Source organism: Delphinapterus leucas, chromosome 8 (assembly GCF_059928025.1).
Source record: "Delphinapterus leucas isolate spDelLeu-1000000601 "Yukka" chromosome 8, BTC_Dleu_Yukka2, whole genome shotgun sequence".
NCBI classification, from domain to species: Eukaryota; Metazoa; Chordata; class Mammalia; order Artiodactyla; family Monodontidae; genus Delphinapterus; species Delphinapterus leucas.
Window position 1 is genome coordinate 101,940,775 of NC_143136.1, and position 19,947 is coordinate 101,960,721.

At 36.5% G+C, this 19,947-nt stretch overlaps 1 protein-coding gene across 3 annotated transcripts in view; it reads right to left on the minus strand.

Annotated features, from left to right (window-relative positions):
* C8H2orf76 (chromosome 8 C2orf76 homolog) overlaps positions 1-19,947 on the minus strand; it is an 86,775-nt gene that overhangs the window by 13,622 nt on the left and 53,206 nt on the right. For all 3 annotated transcript variants that reach the window (XM_089916900.1, XM_089916902.1, XM_089916901.1), the window contains 2 exons: positions 13,498-13,548; positions 1,319-1,356 (listed from right to left, as the gene is read on the minus strand). In XM_089916900.1, the coding sequence (XP_089773026.1) occupies positions 1,319-1,356; positions 13,498-13,548 (89 nt within the window). The remainder of the gene's footprint in view (positions 1-1,318; positions 1,357-13,497; positions 13,549-19,947) is intronic.

Sequence of the window (19,947 nt, forward strand, 5' to 3'; positions counted from 1 at the left end):
TACTGTTTCATTTTGACTTCATTTTATATATTTCCCTTCTACAATCAGACCAAGCTTCCTACTCTCCACGTTTTAGGGACAAGGTTGTAAAGGGTCCTGGCTTGGAGAAAAGAAAGTGGATGGAGTCTGTGGACAGATACAATTCTAGCATCGATACAAAGTACAGATCCCACACCACAGTCCCAGACACACACAAGCACTAAATTTTAAAGTGTTTGACAATGGATACTGTCAAATTTGTATATATAATCCTCGGTATAAAAAAATAAAGTTACTGGAAAGACCCAGCTTGATTTTAGCCCAGGGAAACTGATTTCAGATTTCTGACCTCCAGAACTATAAGAGAATAAATGTGTGTTGTTTTAAGCCATCAGAAAAAAAATGTTTTTGAGTTACTAATTCATAGTCAACAGGCATACCCTCAGGCCAACTTCTTTACGATCTTTTGTTATATGTTTATTTCAAAGCTGATTGAGGTTATGGAGGGCATCTATGACTAGAGAAGAGAATGAAATTAAATGAATTCATAAAATACTTCCTTCAAAAATTGTTATGGAAACACTCCTACGAATGAGGCATTGTGCTAGGTATTGGAGATATGAAGAATAAGATACAGTCCCTTGTCCTTGAGTAGTTTGTATAATAGAGAAGGTTATTACTTTACTGAGAAGTCTACACAAGGTCACTGAGATTCAAGAAAAAAGATCACTCTGGTCTATCTGTATGAGAAGCAAACATAAAAACATCGCTCTAAAAAGGTAAGAAAACAGAAATGGAAATATACTATAAACACATAACTAATCAGTCCTCTTTTGGGGAAGGCCATGTCCTCTGTGGAACTAATAGGTCTGTTCCCAAGAGCCACAGTCCGGGGCCTTCTCTTATATACCGGAAGAGTCAAATCAGAAAAAAACACATTATTTTCATCTGCTTTTGGCTCTCTTCTTCTGGTACAGAACTAAGAAAATCAAAGAAATTGGACTGACAGATAATACTTGACTTCCTTTATATGTAACCGGAATTAATTTTACCACGCTTTATGCTTATTTTATGTTACACATTTGCTTGATATATAACGTTGCTTTTTTTAAATTAACACTTTCTTTTAAAGGATCTACTAACAGGAATATGACTTAGAGGTCTATTTTTTTTTTCCTTTAATGGAAAAGTAAGGCTATAGAAGGGTAGCTACAAAATTAAAAATGCCATTATATGGAAAATATTTTAGAAGTACACGTGTTCATTCATTTATTCACTAAGTCAACCAAAATTGATTACTTGCTATATGTGTGCCAGATACTGTACATACAAAACATACCTTTGATTTATGTGCTTGATGAACAATCTTTAGTTTATCTGAAAGAAAAAAAAGAACAAGTTGTCTTTTTACTAAAACTATTCTAAAACTTCATTTCAAACTATTAAAGTGAGATGGGGGAAGGTGGCAGCTATGAAATTGAGAAATCTGAGTCTTTGCCTTATGATCAGGTTCACTTAAACCTCTAGTACACAGTAAAGTAAAAATTACATTTGCATATCATTAAAATTAAAGATCACTGTATAAAGATATTTTAAAGCACTGGCCTTTGACACACACAACAGTGTTTGTACCATAACCTGAAGTCAACTCAGCACAGTTTCCCTTAGAAGACAGGTGAATGACATTATTCTACCCTGTTTGTTAGAGTCACTAAATGCTAAGATTAGCAAATAAGGTTTAAAAAAAAACAGTCTGTCTTAAATTAAGACAGACTTTGTTAATGTCTAGTACTACTACTATTACTAATCTATTAATCTCTCAGAATAGATTCAGTGACAGGAGGTCAAGTCATACCAACAAGTTGTTACCACTCTCAGAATTCAAACACCATCAAGGATCACTGGTAATCTGAGCAAGGCTGCTAATACCCAAAGACTACTACTATTTCCTGGTTTGGAAATACTACACAGGCTCACACCATCTAATCTGCTTTACTCAATTCAGAAAGTATCCAATTCTCCACTCAGTTTTATCTAATCATTTAATTAATGTATTATGATTACATGTGTTATTATGTCTGAATAAACTCTTAACCTTAAACTAAAATTCATTTCTATCAATCACGCTGTTTGATTCAACAAGGAATTCACTGAAATGAAATGAAACAAGATAAAAAAGGAACAAGATAAAACCCCAGAAAAGGGAGGAACCAAGATGGCGACCTAGAAGGACGTGCTCTCACTCCCTCTTGCGAGAACACCAGAATCACAACTAGCTGCTGGACAGTCATCGACAGGAAGACACTGGAACTCACCAAAAAAGATACCCCACATCCACAGACAAAGGAGAAGCCACAATGAGACGGGAGGAGGGGCGCAATCACAGTAAAATCAAATCCCATAACTGCTGGGTGGGTGACTCGCAAACTGGAGAACACTTATACCACAGAAGTCCACCCACTGGAGTGAAGATTCTGTGCCCCACGTCAGGCTTCCCAACCTGGGGGTCCGGCAATGGGAGGAGGAATTCCTAGAGAATCAGACTTTGAAGGCTAGCGGGATTTGATTGCAGGACTTCAACAGGACTGGGGGAAACGGAGACTCCACTCTTGGAGGACACACACAAAGTAGTGTGCGCATCGCGACCCAGGGGAAGGAGCAGTGGCCCCATAGGAGACTGAACCAGACCTGCCTGCTAGTGTTGGAGAGTCCCCTACAGAGGCGGAAGGGGGTGGGGGGGGCTGTGCTCACCGTGGGGACAAGGACACTGACAGCAGAAGTTCTGGGAAGTACTCCTTGGCGTGAGCCCTCCCAGAGTCTGTCATTAGCCCCACCAAAGAGCCCAGGTAGGCTCCAGTGTTGGCTTGCCTCAGGCCAAACAACGAACAGGGAGGGAACCCAGCCCCACTGATCAACAGTCAAGTGGATTAAAGTTTTACTGAGCTCTGCCCACCAGAGCAACAGTCAGCTCTACCCACCGGCAGTCCATCCCATCAGGAGACATGCAAAAGCCTCTTAGATAGCCTCATCCACCAGAGGGCAGACAGCAGAAAGAAGAAGAACTACAATCCTGCAGCCTGTGGAACAAAAACCACATTCACAGAAAGATAGACAAGATGAAAAGGCAGACAGCTATGTACCAGATGAAGGAACAAGATAAAACCCCAGATAAACAACTAAATGAAGTGTATATAGGCATCCTTCCAGAAAAAGAATTCAGAATAATGACAGTGAAGATGATCCAGGACCTTGGAAAAAGAATGGAGGCAAAGATCGAGAAGATGCATGAAATGTTTAACAAACATCTACAAGAATTAAAGAACAAACAAACAGAGATGAACAATACAATAACTGAAATGAAAACTACACTAGAAGGAATCAATAGCAGAATAACTGAGGCAGAAGAACAGATAAGTGACCTGGAAGACAGAATGGTGGAATTCACTGCTGTGGAACAGAGTAAAGAAAAATGAAAGAAAAGAAATGAAGACAGCCTAAGAGACCTCAGGGACAACATTAAACGCAACAACATTCGCATTAAAGGGGTCCCAGAAGGAGAAGAGAGACACAAAGGACAAGAGAAAATATTTCAAGAGATTATAGTCAAAAACTTCCCTAACATGGGAAAGGAAATAGCCACCCAAGTCCAGGAAGCACAGAGAGTCCCATACAGGATAAACCCAAGGAGAAACACGCCAAGACACATAGTAATCAAACTGGCAAAAAATAAAGACAAAGAAAAATTATTGAAAGCAGCAAGGGAAAAACGACAAATAACATACAAGGGAACTCCCATAAGGTTAATAGCACACTTCTCAGCAGAAACTCTACAAGCCAGAAGGGAGTGGCATGATATACTTAAAGTGATGAAAGGGAAGAACCTACAACCAAGATTACTCTACCCGGCAAGGATCTCATTCAGATTTGATGGAGAAATCAAAAGCTTTACAGACAAGCAAAAGCTAAGAGAATTCAGCACCACCAAACCAGCTCTACAACAAATGCTAAAGGAACTTCTCTAAGTGGGAAACACAAGGTAAGAAAAGGACCTACAAAAACAAACCCAAAACAATTAAGAAAATGGTCATAGGAACATACATATCGATAATTATCTTAAACGTGAATGGATTAAATGCTCCAACCAACAGACACAGGCTTGCTGAATGGATACAAAAACAAGACCCATATATATGCTGTCTACAAGAGACCCACTTCAGACCTAGGGACACATACGGACTGAATGTGAGGGGATGGAAAATGATATTCCATGCAAATGGAAATCAAAAGAAAGCTGGAGTAGCAATACTCATATTAGATAAAAGAGACTTTAAAACAAAGAATGTTACAAGAGACAAGGAAGGACACTACATAATGATCAATGGATCAATCCAAGAAGAAGATATAACAATTATAAATATATATGCACCCAACAGAGGAGCACCTCAATACATAAGGCAACTGCTAACAGCTATAAAAGAGAAAATCGACAGTAAAACAATAATAGTGGGTGACTTTAACACCTCACTTACACCAATGGACAGATCATCCAAAATGAAAATAAATAAGGAAACAGAATCTTTAAATGACACAACAGACCAGATAGATTTAATTGATATTTATAGGACATTCCATCCAAAAACAGCAGATTACACCTTCTTCTCAAGTGCGCACGGAACATTCTCCAGGATAGATCCCATCTTGGGTCACAAATCAAGCCTCAGTAAATTTAAGAAAACTGAAATCATATCAAGCATCTTTTCTGACCACAATGCCATGAGATTAGAAATCAATTACAGGGGAAAAAAACGTAAAAAACACAAACACATGGAGGTTAAACAATACGTTACTAAATAACCAAGGGATTACTGAAGAAATCAAAGAGGAAATCAAAAAACACCTAGAGACAAATGACAATGAAAACACAACGATCCTAAACCTATGGGATGCAGCAAAAGCAGTCTTAAGAGGGAATTTTATAGCTATACAAGCCTACCTCAAGAAACAAGAAAAATCTCAAATAAACAATCTAACCTTACACCTAAAGGAACTAGAGAAAGAAGAAAAAACAAAACCCAAAGTTAGCAGAAGGAAAGAAATCATAAAGATCAGAGCAGAAATAGATGCAATAGAAACAAAGAAAATAGCAAAGATCAATAAAACTAAAGGCTGGTTCTTTGAGAAGACAAACAAAATTGATAAACCATTAGCCAGACTCATGAAGAAAAAGAGAGGACTCAAATCAATAAAATTAGAAATGAAAAAGGACAAGTTACAACAGACACCACAGAAATACAAAGCATTCTAAGAGACTACTACAAGCAACTCTATGCCAATAAAATGGACAACCTGGAAGAAATGCACAAATTCTTAGAAAGGTATAACCTTCCAAGACTGAACCAGGACGAAACAGAAAATATGAACAGACCAATCGCAAATAATGAAATTGAAACTGTGATTAAAAATCTTCCAACAAACAAAAGTCCAGGACCAGATGGCTTCACAGGTGAATTCTATCAAACATTTAGAGAAGAGCTAACACCCATCCTTCTCAAACTCTTCCAAAAAATTGCAGAGGAAGGAACACTCCCACTCCTCCCACTCCTATGAGGCCACCCTGATACCAAAACCAGACAAAGATACTACAAAAGAAGAAAATTACAGACAAATATCCCTGATGAATATAGATGCAAAAATCCTCAACAAAATACTAGCAAACAGAATCCAACAGCACATTAAAAGGATCATACACCATGATCAAGTGGGATTTATCCCAGGGATGCAAGGATTCTTCAGTATACGCAAATCAAGCAATGTGATACACCATATTAACAAACTGAGGAAAGAAAAACCATATGATCATCTCAATAGATGCAGCAAAAGCTTTTGACAAAATTCAACACCCATTTATGATAAAAACTCTCCAGAAAGTGGGCATAGAGGGAACCTACCTCAACATAATAAAGGCAATATATGACAAACCTACAGCAAACATCATTCTCAATGGTGAAAAACTGAAAGCATTTCCTCTAAGATTGGGAACGAGACAAGGATGTCCACTCTCACCACTATTATTCAACATAATTTTGGAAGTCCTAGCCACAGCAATCAGAGAAGAAAAAGAAATAAAAGGAATACAAATTGGAAAAGAAGAAGTAAAACTGTCGCTGTTTGCAGATGACATGATACTATACACAGAGAATCGTAAAGATGCCACCAGAAAACTACTAGAGCTAATCAATGAACTTGGTAAAGTTGCAGGATACAAAATAAATGCACAGAAATCTCTTCCATTCCTATACACTAATGATGAAAAATCTGAAAGAGAAATTAAGGAAACACTCCCATTGACCACTGCCACAAAAAGAATAAAATACCTAGGAATAAACCTACCTAGGAAGACAAAAGAACTGTATGCAGAAAACTATAAGACACTGATGAAAGAAATTAAAGATGATACCAAGAGATGGAGATATATACCATGTTCTTGGATTGGAAGAATCAATATTGTGAAAATGACTATACTACCCAAAGCAATTTACAGATTCAATGCAATCCCTATCAAATTACCAATGGCATTTTTTACAGAACTAGAACAAAATATCTTAAAATTTCTATGGAGACACCAAAGACCCCGAATAGCCAAAGCAGTCTTGAGGGAAAAAAATGGAGCGGGAGGAATCAGACTCCCTGACTTCAGACTATACTACAAAGCTACAGTAATCAAGACAATATGGTACTGGCACAAAAACAGAAACATAGATCAATGGAACAAGATAGAAAGCCCAGAGATAAACCCACGCACCTACAGTCAAGTAATCTATGACAAAAGAGGCAAGGATATACAATGGAGAAAAGACAGCCTCTTCAATAAGTGGTGCTGGGGTAACTGGACAGCTACAGGTAAAAGAATGAAATTAGAACACTCCATAACACCATACACAAAAATATACTCAAAATGGATTCGAGACCTACATGTTAGACCGGACTCTATAAAACTCTTAGAGGAAAACATAGGAAGAACACTCTGACAGAAATCACAGCAAGATCTTTTTTCATCCACCTCCTAGAGTAATGGAAATAAAAACAAAAATAAACAAATGGCACCATATGAAACTTCAAAGCTTTTGCACAGCAAAGGAAACCATAAATAAGACGAAAAAACAACCCTCAGAAAGGGATAAAATATTTGTAAACGATTCAACAGACAAAGGATTAATCTCCAAAATATATAAACAGCTCATGCAGCTCAATATTAAAGAAACAAACAACCCAACCTGAAAATGGGCAGAAGACCTAAGTAGACATTTCTCCAAAGACATACAGATGGCCAAAAAGCACATGAAAAGCTGCTCAACATCACTAATTATTAGAGAAATGAAAATCAAAACTACAATGAGGTATCACCTCACACCGGTCAGAATGGCCATCATCAGAAAATCTACAAACAACAAATGCTGAAGAGGGTGTGGAGAAAAGGGAACCTTCTTGCACTGTTGGTGGGAATGTAAATTGATACAGCTGCTATGGAGAACAGTATGGAGGTTCCTTCAAAACTAAAAATAGAATTACCGTATGATCCAGCAATCCCACTACTGGGCATATACCCACAGGAAACCATAATTCAAAAAGACGCATGCACCCCAATATTCATTGCAGCACTATTTACAATAGCCAGGTCATGGAAGCAACCTAAATGCCCATCGACAGATGAATGGATAAAGAAGATGTGGTACATATACACAATGGAATATTACTCAGCCATAAAAAGGAGCGAAATTGGGTCATTTGTTGAGACGTGGATGGACCTAGAGACTGTCATACAGAGTGAAGTAAGTCAGAAAGAGTAAAACAAATATCATATATTAACGCATGTATGTGGAACCTAGAAAACTGGTACAGATGAACCGGTTTGCAGGGTAGAAGTTGAGATACAGATGTAGAGAACAAACGTATGGACACCAAGGCGGGAAAGCGGCAGGGGGGGTGGGGATGGTGGTGTGCTGAATTGGGCGATTGTGATTGACATGTATACACTGATGTGTATAAAGCTGATGACTAATAAGAACCTGCTGTATAAAAAAATAAATAAAATAAAATTCAAAAATTAACAAAAAACAATTAATACTAAACTTTCTTTGGGTTATTTGTATGGAAATATGTTAATATAAATGTTTCAGACATTACATGAAATTCCTAAAAGTATTATAAGTTCTTGTATAATGTTATAAGTCATAATTCTAGTTATTATTTTAAAATGTATATCTCAGAAATAACTAAATTTCCTTGTCAACTGCATTATCATGAACTTTCATCAAATCTTTAACCGTGGTCATTTTTAAGTCTTCTGTCATTTACAGACAGTTCTGGGTGTACTCTGATGCTTTTGCAAAAATGTTCCTATAAAAGGGTTTCATCTTCAAGGAATTCATGGAAAAGAGTCTGACAAGCACAGGTTTCTGGTAACTGACTATACGCTGAACTGAGTGAATAAGCATTTTCAGAACTCTAATGGAAAACTGATGAATTCATAAAAGTGCTAACAAAAGATCAAGATAAAAAAAATTAATTACATGGGACTGAGTGAACTGATGAGGATGATTATAATTTTTGTGACTTTCTGTTTGAATAAAAAAATATATCTGTTTAAAAACAACAAACCTTGATTTAACTATGTTCTAATAATACAGAAGAACAGGGTACCTATTCAGTTAAGAACGAGCACCCTGAATTGCCCATTATTTTAAATAGTCAACTTTCAATTACCTATTGCAATTTTTAATATAAGGTCAGCCTAATCCCTGGACTATATGTATTGTTAAGAAATAAAAATAAATCTAACCTAAGTAAAATACACACACTTAGGATGTAAATATGCCACAACTGCTAAAAATAAGCTTACAATGTACACAAGAAAATAAACAAATGTGACTTGTGAATTATCTATTATACTGAGTTACCTATTACACTCTTTTTCTCACTGCAAATATATATCAGTTTGTTACTGGAGACTAAAGAAGCCAGCAGTAGTTTTTTTTTTTAAACAAAAGGACCTTGCAATCAACTTGCAAAACTGTAGTTTGACCTTGCCAAATGTTAATCATGTTCTATATATTTTGCTAACAAGTCTTTAAATTAGAAATATCTTTGTTCTGATAGGTTCTAGAACCCCACAAGAAGGAGGCCACATTTTTAAGAAATGTGGTGAAGAAAATTTAAGAAATTTTCACCAGATTTTTCTCTCCAGCAGAAATTGGTAAGACTTGGGAAGAAGGTAAGAAAGGAGAAATGACAAGCTAGCAAAAGATGTTGTATTAATGTCTCTTTCTTTGTTAAATCATCTCTTTCATTTGTTTTTCCCTCTTAAAAAAATAATCTTCATTATTAACAGAAACAACTTCTGTGGATATTGTTTCCTTAATGCAAATTCCTTGAGGAAAGCAACCTCATAAAAATAAAAACAAGATCTTATGTTTGTGGAGTATGTAATGTGTTCACACGTGCATTGTTTAATCTAATCTCACACAGCCTTAGAAACAAACAGGATTAGCAGTCCCACACTGCACAACAATCAACATTTACTGCACACATGCACCATGCCTAAACGATAAGGTTTTAGAAATAAAACAACATCCCTTGTGCTTTATGAACACACTGTCTGGCCAGGGTAGATGCCAGTAATAGATGTAGATGCCAATTAAATGGGAGGAAGGGCTCTGAGAAATCTCAGACTCTTGGTGGCCTGGCAGAGAGAACTGGACCTTTGTCCAAGGGCACAGAAATGGCAACTAACAAAAATGAAATCTGAGTCTGTGCCCTTTCCACTCCCCAACACCCAGTGTGTTCAATCCCATAGAGTGTAGCAATACTGCAGGACAAGGACAGGTGAGAAAGTAACACTTCAGCCTTTCTTGTCAAACACAAAGTGGCAGATTGTTAAAGAGCCAAATAAAGACAGTCAGTTGAAATCTATCAAAGCCATGGCGGTTCTCTAATTTCTTCACAGATAAATGTATCATTTTTCCTGTCAATTCATCTGAGTAGTATAGAAATAACAGGACAAGAGAATGTTAATAAGGTAGAATAATATGAGAGGTACATTATCCACTACAATGGAAAAAGAAAAAGGAACAAGGAAGAAAAACAAAATCAACTGGAAAACAATGTTTAAAATGGCAATAAATACCTATCTATCGATAATTACCTTAAATGTCAATGGACTAAATGTTCCAATCAAACGACATAGAGTGAAAGGCTGGATAATAAAACAAGAGCCTACAGTATGCTGCCTACAAGGGACCCACTTTAGGGTGAAGGACACACATAGATTGAAAGTGAGGGGATGGAAAAAGATATTTCATGCATGGAACCATAAAAGACCCAGAACTGCCAAAGCAATCCTGAGGAAAAGGAACAAAGCAGGAGGCATAACCCTTCTAGACTTCAGACAATACTACAAAGCTACAGTAATCAAAACGGTGTGATACTGGTACAAAAACAGACCTATGGATCAATGGAACAAAATAGAGAGCCAAGAAATAAACCCACACACCTACAGTCAATTAATCATTGACAAAGTAGGCAAGAATACAAAATGGGAAAAAGTCTCTTCAGCAAGTGGCGCTGGGAAAGTTGGATAGCTGCATGTAAATCAATGAAGTTAGAACACACCCTCACAGCATGTACAAAAATAAACTCAAAATGGCTTAAAGACTTAAACATAAGACAATACACCATAAAACTCCTAGAAGAAAACATTCTCTGACATAAATCATACCAATGTTTTCTTAGGTCAGTCTCCCAAGGCAATAGGCAATAGAAAAATAAACAAATGGGACCTAATCAAACTTACAAGCTTTTGCACAGCAAAGGAAACCATAAACAAAATGAAAAGACAATCTACAGAATGGGAGAAAATATTTGCAAATGATGCGACCAACAAGGACTTAATTTCCAAAATATACAAACAGCTCATACAACTCATCAATAAAAAACCAAACAACCCAATCAAAAAATGGGCAGAAGACCTAAATAGACATTTCTCCAAAGAAGACATACAGATGGCCAATAGGCACATGAAAACATGCTCAACATCACTAATTATTAGAGAAATGTAAATCAAAACTACAACTAGTACCACCTCACACCGGTCAGAATGGTCATCATTAAAGTCTATAAATAACAAATGCTGGAGAGGGTGTGAAGAAAGGAGAACCCTCCTACACTGTTGGTGGGAATGTAAGTTGGTGCAGCCACTATGGAAAACAGTATGGAGGTTCCTCAAAAAACTGAAAAATAGAACTACCGTATGATCCAACAATCCCACTCCTGGGCATATATCCGGACAAAACTATAATTCAAAAAGATACATTCACCCCTATGTTCATAGCAGCACTATTCACAATAGCCAAGACATGGAAACAACCTAAATGTCTACTGACAGAGGAATGGATAAAGAAGACATGGTACATGTATACAATGGGATACTACTCAGCCATAAAAAAGAACGAAACAATGCCATTTGCAGCAACGTGGATGCAACTAGAGATTATCACACTAAGTCAGTCAGAAAGAGAAAGACAAATACCATATGATATCACTTATATGTGGAATCTAAAATGTGACCCAAATGAACCCTATCTACAAAGCAGAAACAGACTCACAGACATAGAGAACAGACTTGTGGTTGCCAAGGGGGAGCAGTGTGGGGGAGGGATGGACTGAGAGTTCTGGAGTTAGTAGATGCAAACTATTACGTATAGAATGGATGGGCAACAAGGTCCTACTATATAACACAGGGAACTATATTCAATGTACTGGGATAAACCATAATGGAAAAGAATATAAAAAAGAATGTATATATATGTATAACTGAGTCACTCTGCTGCACAGCAGAAATTAACATAACATTGTCAATCAACTATACTTCAATTAAAAAATAAACAAATAAAACAAAAACAAAAACAAATTTTTTTTAAAGCTACTTCAGGCAAATGAAAAGGACAAGAAAGCAGAGGTGGAAATAACTTATATCAGACAAAATAGACTTTATAACAAAGGCCATAAAGAAAGAAAGGACACTCTATAATGATAAAAGGCTCAATACAAGAAGAGGATTACACTCATTAACATATATGCACCCGGGACTTCCCTGGTGGTCCAGTGGTTAAGAATCCGCCTTCCAATGCAAGGGACGCGGGTTCGATCCCTGGTTAGGGAACTAAGATACCACATGCTGCGGGTCAACTAAGCCCATGTGCTCTACAGCCTGCGCCCCACCTACCGAGCCCGCACGCCACGAGAGAGAAACCTGCGCACTGCAACAAAGAGCCGATGCAGCCAAATTAATTAATTAATTAATTAATTTAAAAAAACATATAGCACACAATATAGGAGCACGTAAAAACAGAAAACAAATACTAACATACATAAAGGGAAGAAATTGACAGGAGTATATTATTTACCACCGTGATGATTAACAGTCAGATATTTTGATGATTTCATGATCTAAAACTGATCTTTTAAAATAACTTACATGGAACACAAGTTTGAATACACACCCACACCATGCAAAAAGGGAAACTATATGTAGCTATGCTAACTTTAAGTGGCATCTGCAGGCTGATTCAAGTTTAAGGTTATATTTCAAGGCAGGATACTTTGAAAGCCATGAAAGATGAAAATGGAGAAGTTTCATATTTAATTAATCACGCTTTTTATTCCTTTCTCTTATTCAATATTTAGTATGTAAATTCTTTAAGTCCAATAAATCAAAGTACTTTCCACTCAGTGCCTTTAACTTCTGCTTGACTACCCCTTGTGACCTCACAATTAGTCTCTGGATATTAAAATGCATACACACGGTGAAGATTGTGATTTCAAAGTATTTTAGGTCAGAAGTTGCTCTACTAAATGGCAGCAGAATTAAAAACCACTCCAAAGATGATCTAGGGTAATAAAAAATTTATGCTTTAAAAATGTCTGCACCAATTAACAGAAATATTTATTAGGTGCATTGTAATTCTCAAGTGAAGTCTCAAATTCAAAGTTTGGTGAGTGGCACTACGCTGAAGGTTAATAACTGTACCATCTTTATAATAAATAATGAAACCCAGCTTCTTGCCTTATTACTACATTTTAAAATCAATAATTGCAACATATAAAATTACTATGTAACATGCTCAAGTTACTGGCATCTAAAATGTTAAACCTCTTCTTATAATTCCTAGTCTTTAATCATTTCTTCTTTTCTGATTACCTGACAAAGAAATTCATCTTAAACAGTTTGCCAAACATGCTATTCCTCACAAATAGGAGGAATATACAATTCATACACTTCCCGACACAATTACAATTTAATGATATACTAGAATTCCTATATTTCTAAATAACTTCCATAGTGGTTTTTATATACACAGAGAAAATTCATTTTTGAAAACCAAATTTAAAATTCACATCAATATAAAACTAATGTGAAATTATATTAATATATATCTTAAAAGACTAAGAAAAATTGGTTACCATATTTATAGTTTCTGAATGGTGGTGGCAGGCTGGTCCTCAAAGGGATATCTGTAAGAGAAAGATTGTTTTTATTATAAAATATTCAAAAGGACATAGTATTAAATGAATTAGCATTTTATTATAAAATAGCATCTTATACATTTGAAATATACAGTATGTATGTGGGAGACATTATTATACAGTTGATGTTCATTTAGCACATGAATCTGAGAACCCCTTGGGGGGGTTAAGTTAGTAGTGGAAATCAATGATCTAGAACGATCTTAATACTCTTACCAAATTTCAGACAACCTACCATGTAACAACTCTAACTCAGCAAAGAAAACAGAACAAAAACAAAGTAAAAAAAAATTTTAAACAGTGTCCCAAATACTAGAATTAGTTTTAAATAATAATTAAACCACAACCCCTACAGAGGGCAATTAAGTAACATATATCAAAATTACATATGCATATACCTTTTGACCTAGCAATTCCACCTGGAGAATTTACCATAGAGGTATATACTTTGCACACTCTTGTGCGTGTGTGTATGAAACGACCATACATACAAAGGTACTAACCGTAGCACTGTTCGCAATGCCTGGAAAAATCCAAATATCCTTCAGTGGGGGTACTTGCTAAATAAACTATAATATGCCCAAACAATTAAACATATTTGTCAACTGTAAAAAACAAAAAAGGATGAGGAAGAAGCTCTCCACTAATATGATAAGATCTTCAAGATATGTCAAGAGTAAAGGAGGCATAAGGCAGAGGCTTATTTTTAGTAAGCCAACCTTTTAAGTAAAAGGGGGTAAAAATAAGAATATATGTTTGCATTTGCTTATATTTTCATGGGAGGGAGCATGATGCACTGGTCAGATAGAGAGCAGAAGTGGCAAGGAGAGGGGTCTCCCTGGTGGTGCAGTGGTTGAGAATCTGCCTGCCAATGCAGGGGACACGGGTTTGAGCCGTGATCTGGGAAGATCCCACATGCCGCGGAGCAACTAGGCCCGTAAGCCACAATTACTGAGCCTGCGCGTCTGGAGCCTGTGCTCCGCAACAAGAGAAGCCGCGATAGTGAGAGGCCCGCGCACCACGATGAAGAGTGGCCCCCACTTGCTGCAACTAGAGAAAGCCCTCGCACAGAAACGAACACCCAACACAGCCATAAATAAATAAATAAATAAATAAAATAAAAAGGAAGTAGGATAGCTGAATATTAAAAAAATAAAATAAAAGAAGTGGCAAGGAGACTTCTCACTCTATTCCTTTTTACATTTTGATCTTAAAACCACAGGAATGTGTTATCAAAGAAAACTCTAAAAAATCCCACACATCTGAACTAGGAAAACTGTTTAAGTACATTTACCTTTTAAAGGTCAAATACATACCAAAATTAAAATATAATTTATTCATTTACGTTATATGCATTTAAACTACCTACTACCAAATATTCCAGATACAGGGTAAATAAGAAGTTACCAAGACAAGTCCCTACTCTTGAGAGCACATGCTTCCTGTGAATCCTGTAAAAAGCTACTGAGTTGGCCAAAAGGTTCTTTCAGTTTTTTCTGTAAGATGACTCTAGTAGCACTTAGTTGTCTTTAACTTCATTCAAAACAATTTTGCTAGATTGTATTGTGACAGCTGTCATATCAGAGTGCATTCTTAAAAAAACTTATCAAAATTGGTGAATTTTTGTGTAACCATTTTAATATTGAAGATGGAAGAAAAAAAACATTTTCAGCATATTATGCTTTACTATTTCAAGGAAGGTAAAAATGCAACTGAAACGCAAAAAAAAAGACTTATGCAGTGTATGGAGAAGGTGCTGTGACTGATCGAACTTGTCAGAAGTGGTTTGAGGAGTTTCGTGCTGGAGATTTCTCGCTGGATGATGCTCCATGGTCGGGTAAACCAGCTGGGGTTGACAGCGATCAAATCGAGACATTAACTGAGAACAATCAATGTTATACCACACAGGAGATAGCCAACATATTCAAAATATCCAAATCAAGCGCTGAAAATCATTTGCACCAGCTTGGTTATGGTCATAGCTTTGATGTTTGGGTTCCACATAAGTTAAGCGAAAAAAACCTTCTTGACCGTATTTCCACATGTGATACTCTACTTAAACATAATGAAAATGTTCCGTTTTTAAAACAAATTGTGACGGGCGATGAAAAGTGGATACTGTACAATAATGTGGAATGGAAGAGATCTTGGGACAAGCGAGATGAACCACCACCAACCACACCAAAGGCTGGTCTTCATCCAAAGAAGGTGATGTTGCGTATATGGTAAGATTAGAAGGGAGTCCTCTATTATGAGCTTCTTCCAGGAAACCAAACGATTAATTCCAACAAGTACTGCTCCCAACTAGACCAACTGAAAGCAGCACTCGATGAAAAGCGTCCAGAACTAGTCAACAGAAAATGCATAATCTTCCATCAGGGTAACACAAGACTGCATGTTTTTTCTTTGATGACCAGGCAAAAACTGTTATAGCTTGGCTGGGAAGTTCTGATTCATCCGCCATATTCACCAGACATTGCGCCTTCGGATTTCCATTTATTTCAGTCTTTACAAAATTCACTTAATGGAAAAAATGTCAATTCCCTGGAAGACTGTAAAAGGCACCAGGAACAGTTCTTTGCTCACAAAGATAAAAAGTTTTGGGAAGATGGAATCATGAAGTTGCCTGAAAAATGGCAGAAGGTAGTGGAACAAAATGGTGAATACGTTGTTCAATAAAGTTCTTGGTGTAACTGAAAAATGTGTCTTTTATTTTTACTTAAAAACCAAAGGCACTCTTTGGCCAACCCAGTATGTTCACAGCCAGGGCTATGGTCTCACCAGCCGACATCAGAATCACCCAGCCCGCTGCACCAGTAGATCAGACTCACAGCAGGCCAGTCCCAGGCATGTTTAAACACAAGACAAAAACCTGTTGAGATGATTCTTTGACAAACAAAATCATAGGAGGCCAACCGGATGACAGGAGTAAATGAGGCCGGGCAAACAGGAGGGGACTGTGAGGTATGAGCAAGCATCCCGTTAAAGGGGGCTGCAGCCCATACATTCTAATCTGTTGCGCTAAAGTCTGGGGGATCAGGTGAATTTTTCTGACTTGAAAATACTGTAGGCCAAAGGAAACCTGTCTGAAGTCCAAATTTGCCTGCCTGACCCCCATCTGAAACGTCTGTCTTAGGCTTAGCAGAGCACAGATCTTCATTTTATCTTTTGTTTCTCACTTACTTATGAATTCTGGGCCAAAGAAGTATTGACTAGACATCGGAAAGGAGAATTAAATTTAATTTATTGCCATTTATATTCCCTGAACTAGACAGCGAAAACCCCTGAAGAAAGGGCTGAGGTACAGAACAGATAGCTCAACGAAACTATTTGCACTTAGAGATGTCTACAGTCAAGACACCAAATCACTGCCTTACGTTCGGTCTAGATTTCTGAGAGGAGAGACGATGACAGGCGAACAGGAGCCCCTTTTCTCTTTCTCTCTTTAGATCTCAGCTCAACTGTCACCTCCACAAAGAGGCCTCCCCTGACAGCCCTACTAAAACAGGGGTCTTCTCTCATATTCTTCCCTTCATAAAATTTTTTACAATTATAGTTTTGTCTGTTTACTTAGTTTGGTCTCTCTTTCCTATTAATTCATAAATTCCTAGAGATTAAGACACAGTGGCCTATCTTCCCAAAACCTATGACAGTGCCTGGCACATTACAGGTTAATGAATACTGGTTCCAGTGAGAGCAAGTACTACAGCCTATTTTCTTCATCATGTTGCCAGTACCTAAAAGAGTGCCTGGCACATGGCAGGTGCTCAAAAATATACATGAGTGAATATGTATCGTTTAATCCCTTTAATCAGCAGGTAAGAACCCTGAGGTCTCAGGAAGGCAGGTGGTCAGCGCAAAGCATCAAGAACCAGGACTAGAATCCAGCCCTCCCAACTCCCATCTGCTGCACTAAGAAGGGTAGGATAAAGCTGGTATCTTCCGTGGTGGCAAAAGAGAAGGTTAGACGTTAAACACATTATGGTGAGAAAAAGGCTTTACATACAAAAATGCTTGAAGAGGAGGAGAAAAAGAACAAACACTTCCTTATGAAAAAGGGTGTTTCCCGTTTGGCACCACTACGAATAAGGCTATGAGTATTCATACGTGGACAGACATTTTCATTTCACCTACAAGTGGAACTGGCTGGATTGTATGGTAGGCGCATGTTTAACTTGTTAAGAATTTGCCAAATCATCTTCCAAAGTGGTACCTTTTTAACATTCCCACTAGCAACATATAAGGAGTTCCAGTTCTTCCACATCCTAGCTGAAAACTAGTTTTTAATTTCTAAAATTTTTTCATTTTAGTCATGTTAGTGGGTGTGTTATGCTCTCACTATGGTTTTAATTTGCATTTCACTAAAGACCAGTGATGATGAGTATCACTGAATGTGCTTATTTGTCATCCATACATTTTCTTTGATGAAGTGCGTGTTCAAATATTTTGCCCATTTTTAATTGGGTTGTATGTCTTATTACTGAGTGGTAACAGCTTGGTTTCTTTTCTAGTTATTATTATTCTAGATACAAATCCCTTGTTTATATGTTTTACAAAGTCTTTCCAAGTCTGTGGTTTGCCTCTTCATTTTCTTAAGTGTATTTTAAAAAGCAAAACATTTTAATTTTGATGAAGCCTAAGTTTTTTTCTTTTTTGCTTATTGTGCTGTATTAAGAAATTTTACCAAAATCAGTCCCTAAGATCTTCTATTATGTTTTCTTTCAGAAGTTTTATGGTTTCAGCTTTCAAATTCAGGTCTTGAACAAAAATTGTTTTTGTGTATGGTAGGAGGTAAGAGTTGAGTTCATTTATTTGCATATGGATATCCAGTTTTTCCAACACCTTTTTAGAAAGATGACCTCTTCCCCCTAAAATGCCTTGCTCAAAAACCAATTAAACATATACGTGTAGGACTATTTCTGGACTATTTTTCATTGATATATATGTCACCTATATGTCAATACACAAGCACTATCTTGCTTGATATAGCATTATAGTAATAAGTCATGAAACCAGATAGCGTTAAGTCTTCCAGCTTTTTGTGACTTATTTATATATTTATTTATTTATTTATATATTATAGGTCTTTTTTATTTTCCTTATAATTTCTGAACAAGTTAGAATAACTTGTTTATAAACTTTAGGATAAGTTTGACATTACCTGAAGGAAAAAAGAAAGTCTGCTGAGATTTTCATTGGCATTGGAATCCACACATTATTTTGAGGAATCATGGTGTCTTAACCATATCGAGTTTTCTGATCCATGAACACTGTCTATCTCTCCATTTACTTAGGTCTTTTTAAATTTCTCTCAGTGATGTTTTGGAGTTTCCAGTGTAACGTTCTTATAGCTCTATCGAATATACACTAAGTATTTCATATTTTTTGATGCTATTACTCTTTTTCAGTTTCCAACTATATATTGCTAGTAACACAATTAATTTTTGTATATTGATTTATATCCTTCAACCTTACTAAGCTCAACTTACTAGTTCTAGTACTGTTTTTATAGACTCCATAGGATTTTCTACATAGATAATCATGTCACTAGTGAATAATGACATTTTCTTTCTTTCTAATTTGGATGCCATTTATTTCTCTTTCTTGTCTTACTGAACTGGCTAGAACCTCCAATGCAGTGTTGAATAGAAGTGATTTCTAAAAAACACCATGCCTGGTTCCTTATATTAGGAGAAAAGCCCTCAGTTTTTCATCATTAAGTATAATGTAGGGTGCCAGTTTTTCATAAATATCCTTAATCAGGTAGAGAAAGTTCCCTTCTATTCCTACTTTACTGAAAGTTTCTAACAGAAGTGGATGCAGCATTTTGTCTTCATCTATTGAAATAATCACATGGTTTTCCTTTCTTAATCTATAATATGACGAGTTACACTGAATGATTTTTGAATGGTAAACCATCCTTGCATTCCTAAGATAAACCCCACATGGGCATAATGTATTATTCCTTTTTAAATATTGCTGGACTTGACTTGCTAAAATTTTATTAAGAATTTTTACATCTTTATGCATGAAAGTTATTGGTTGTCAGCTTTTTTTTTTTCCTTCTAATTGCTTTCTCTGATTTTGGTATCAGGATAAGGATGACCTCAGAGAATGAGATAATAATAATAATTCCTTTTCTTTTATTTTCTGGAAGAGTTTCTGTAGAATTGAGATTATTTCTTCCTTAAATGTACGGTAGAATTTACCAGTGAAGCCATCTGGGACTGGAGTTTGTTTTGTGAAAATGTATTTTAGTTACTGTTCATTTTAAAATACAGAATTATTCAGGTTGTTTGTTCCTGTTTAGTGAGATTTGGTAGTTTGGGTTGAGTCTTTCAAGGAATTTTTCCATGTACCTAGGATAACATATTTATGGCACAAAGT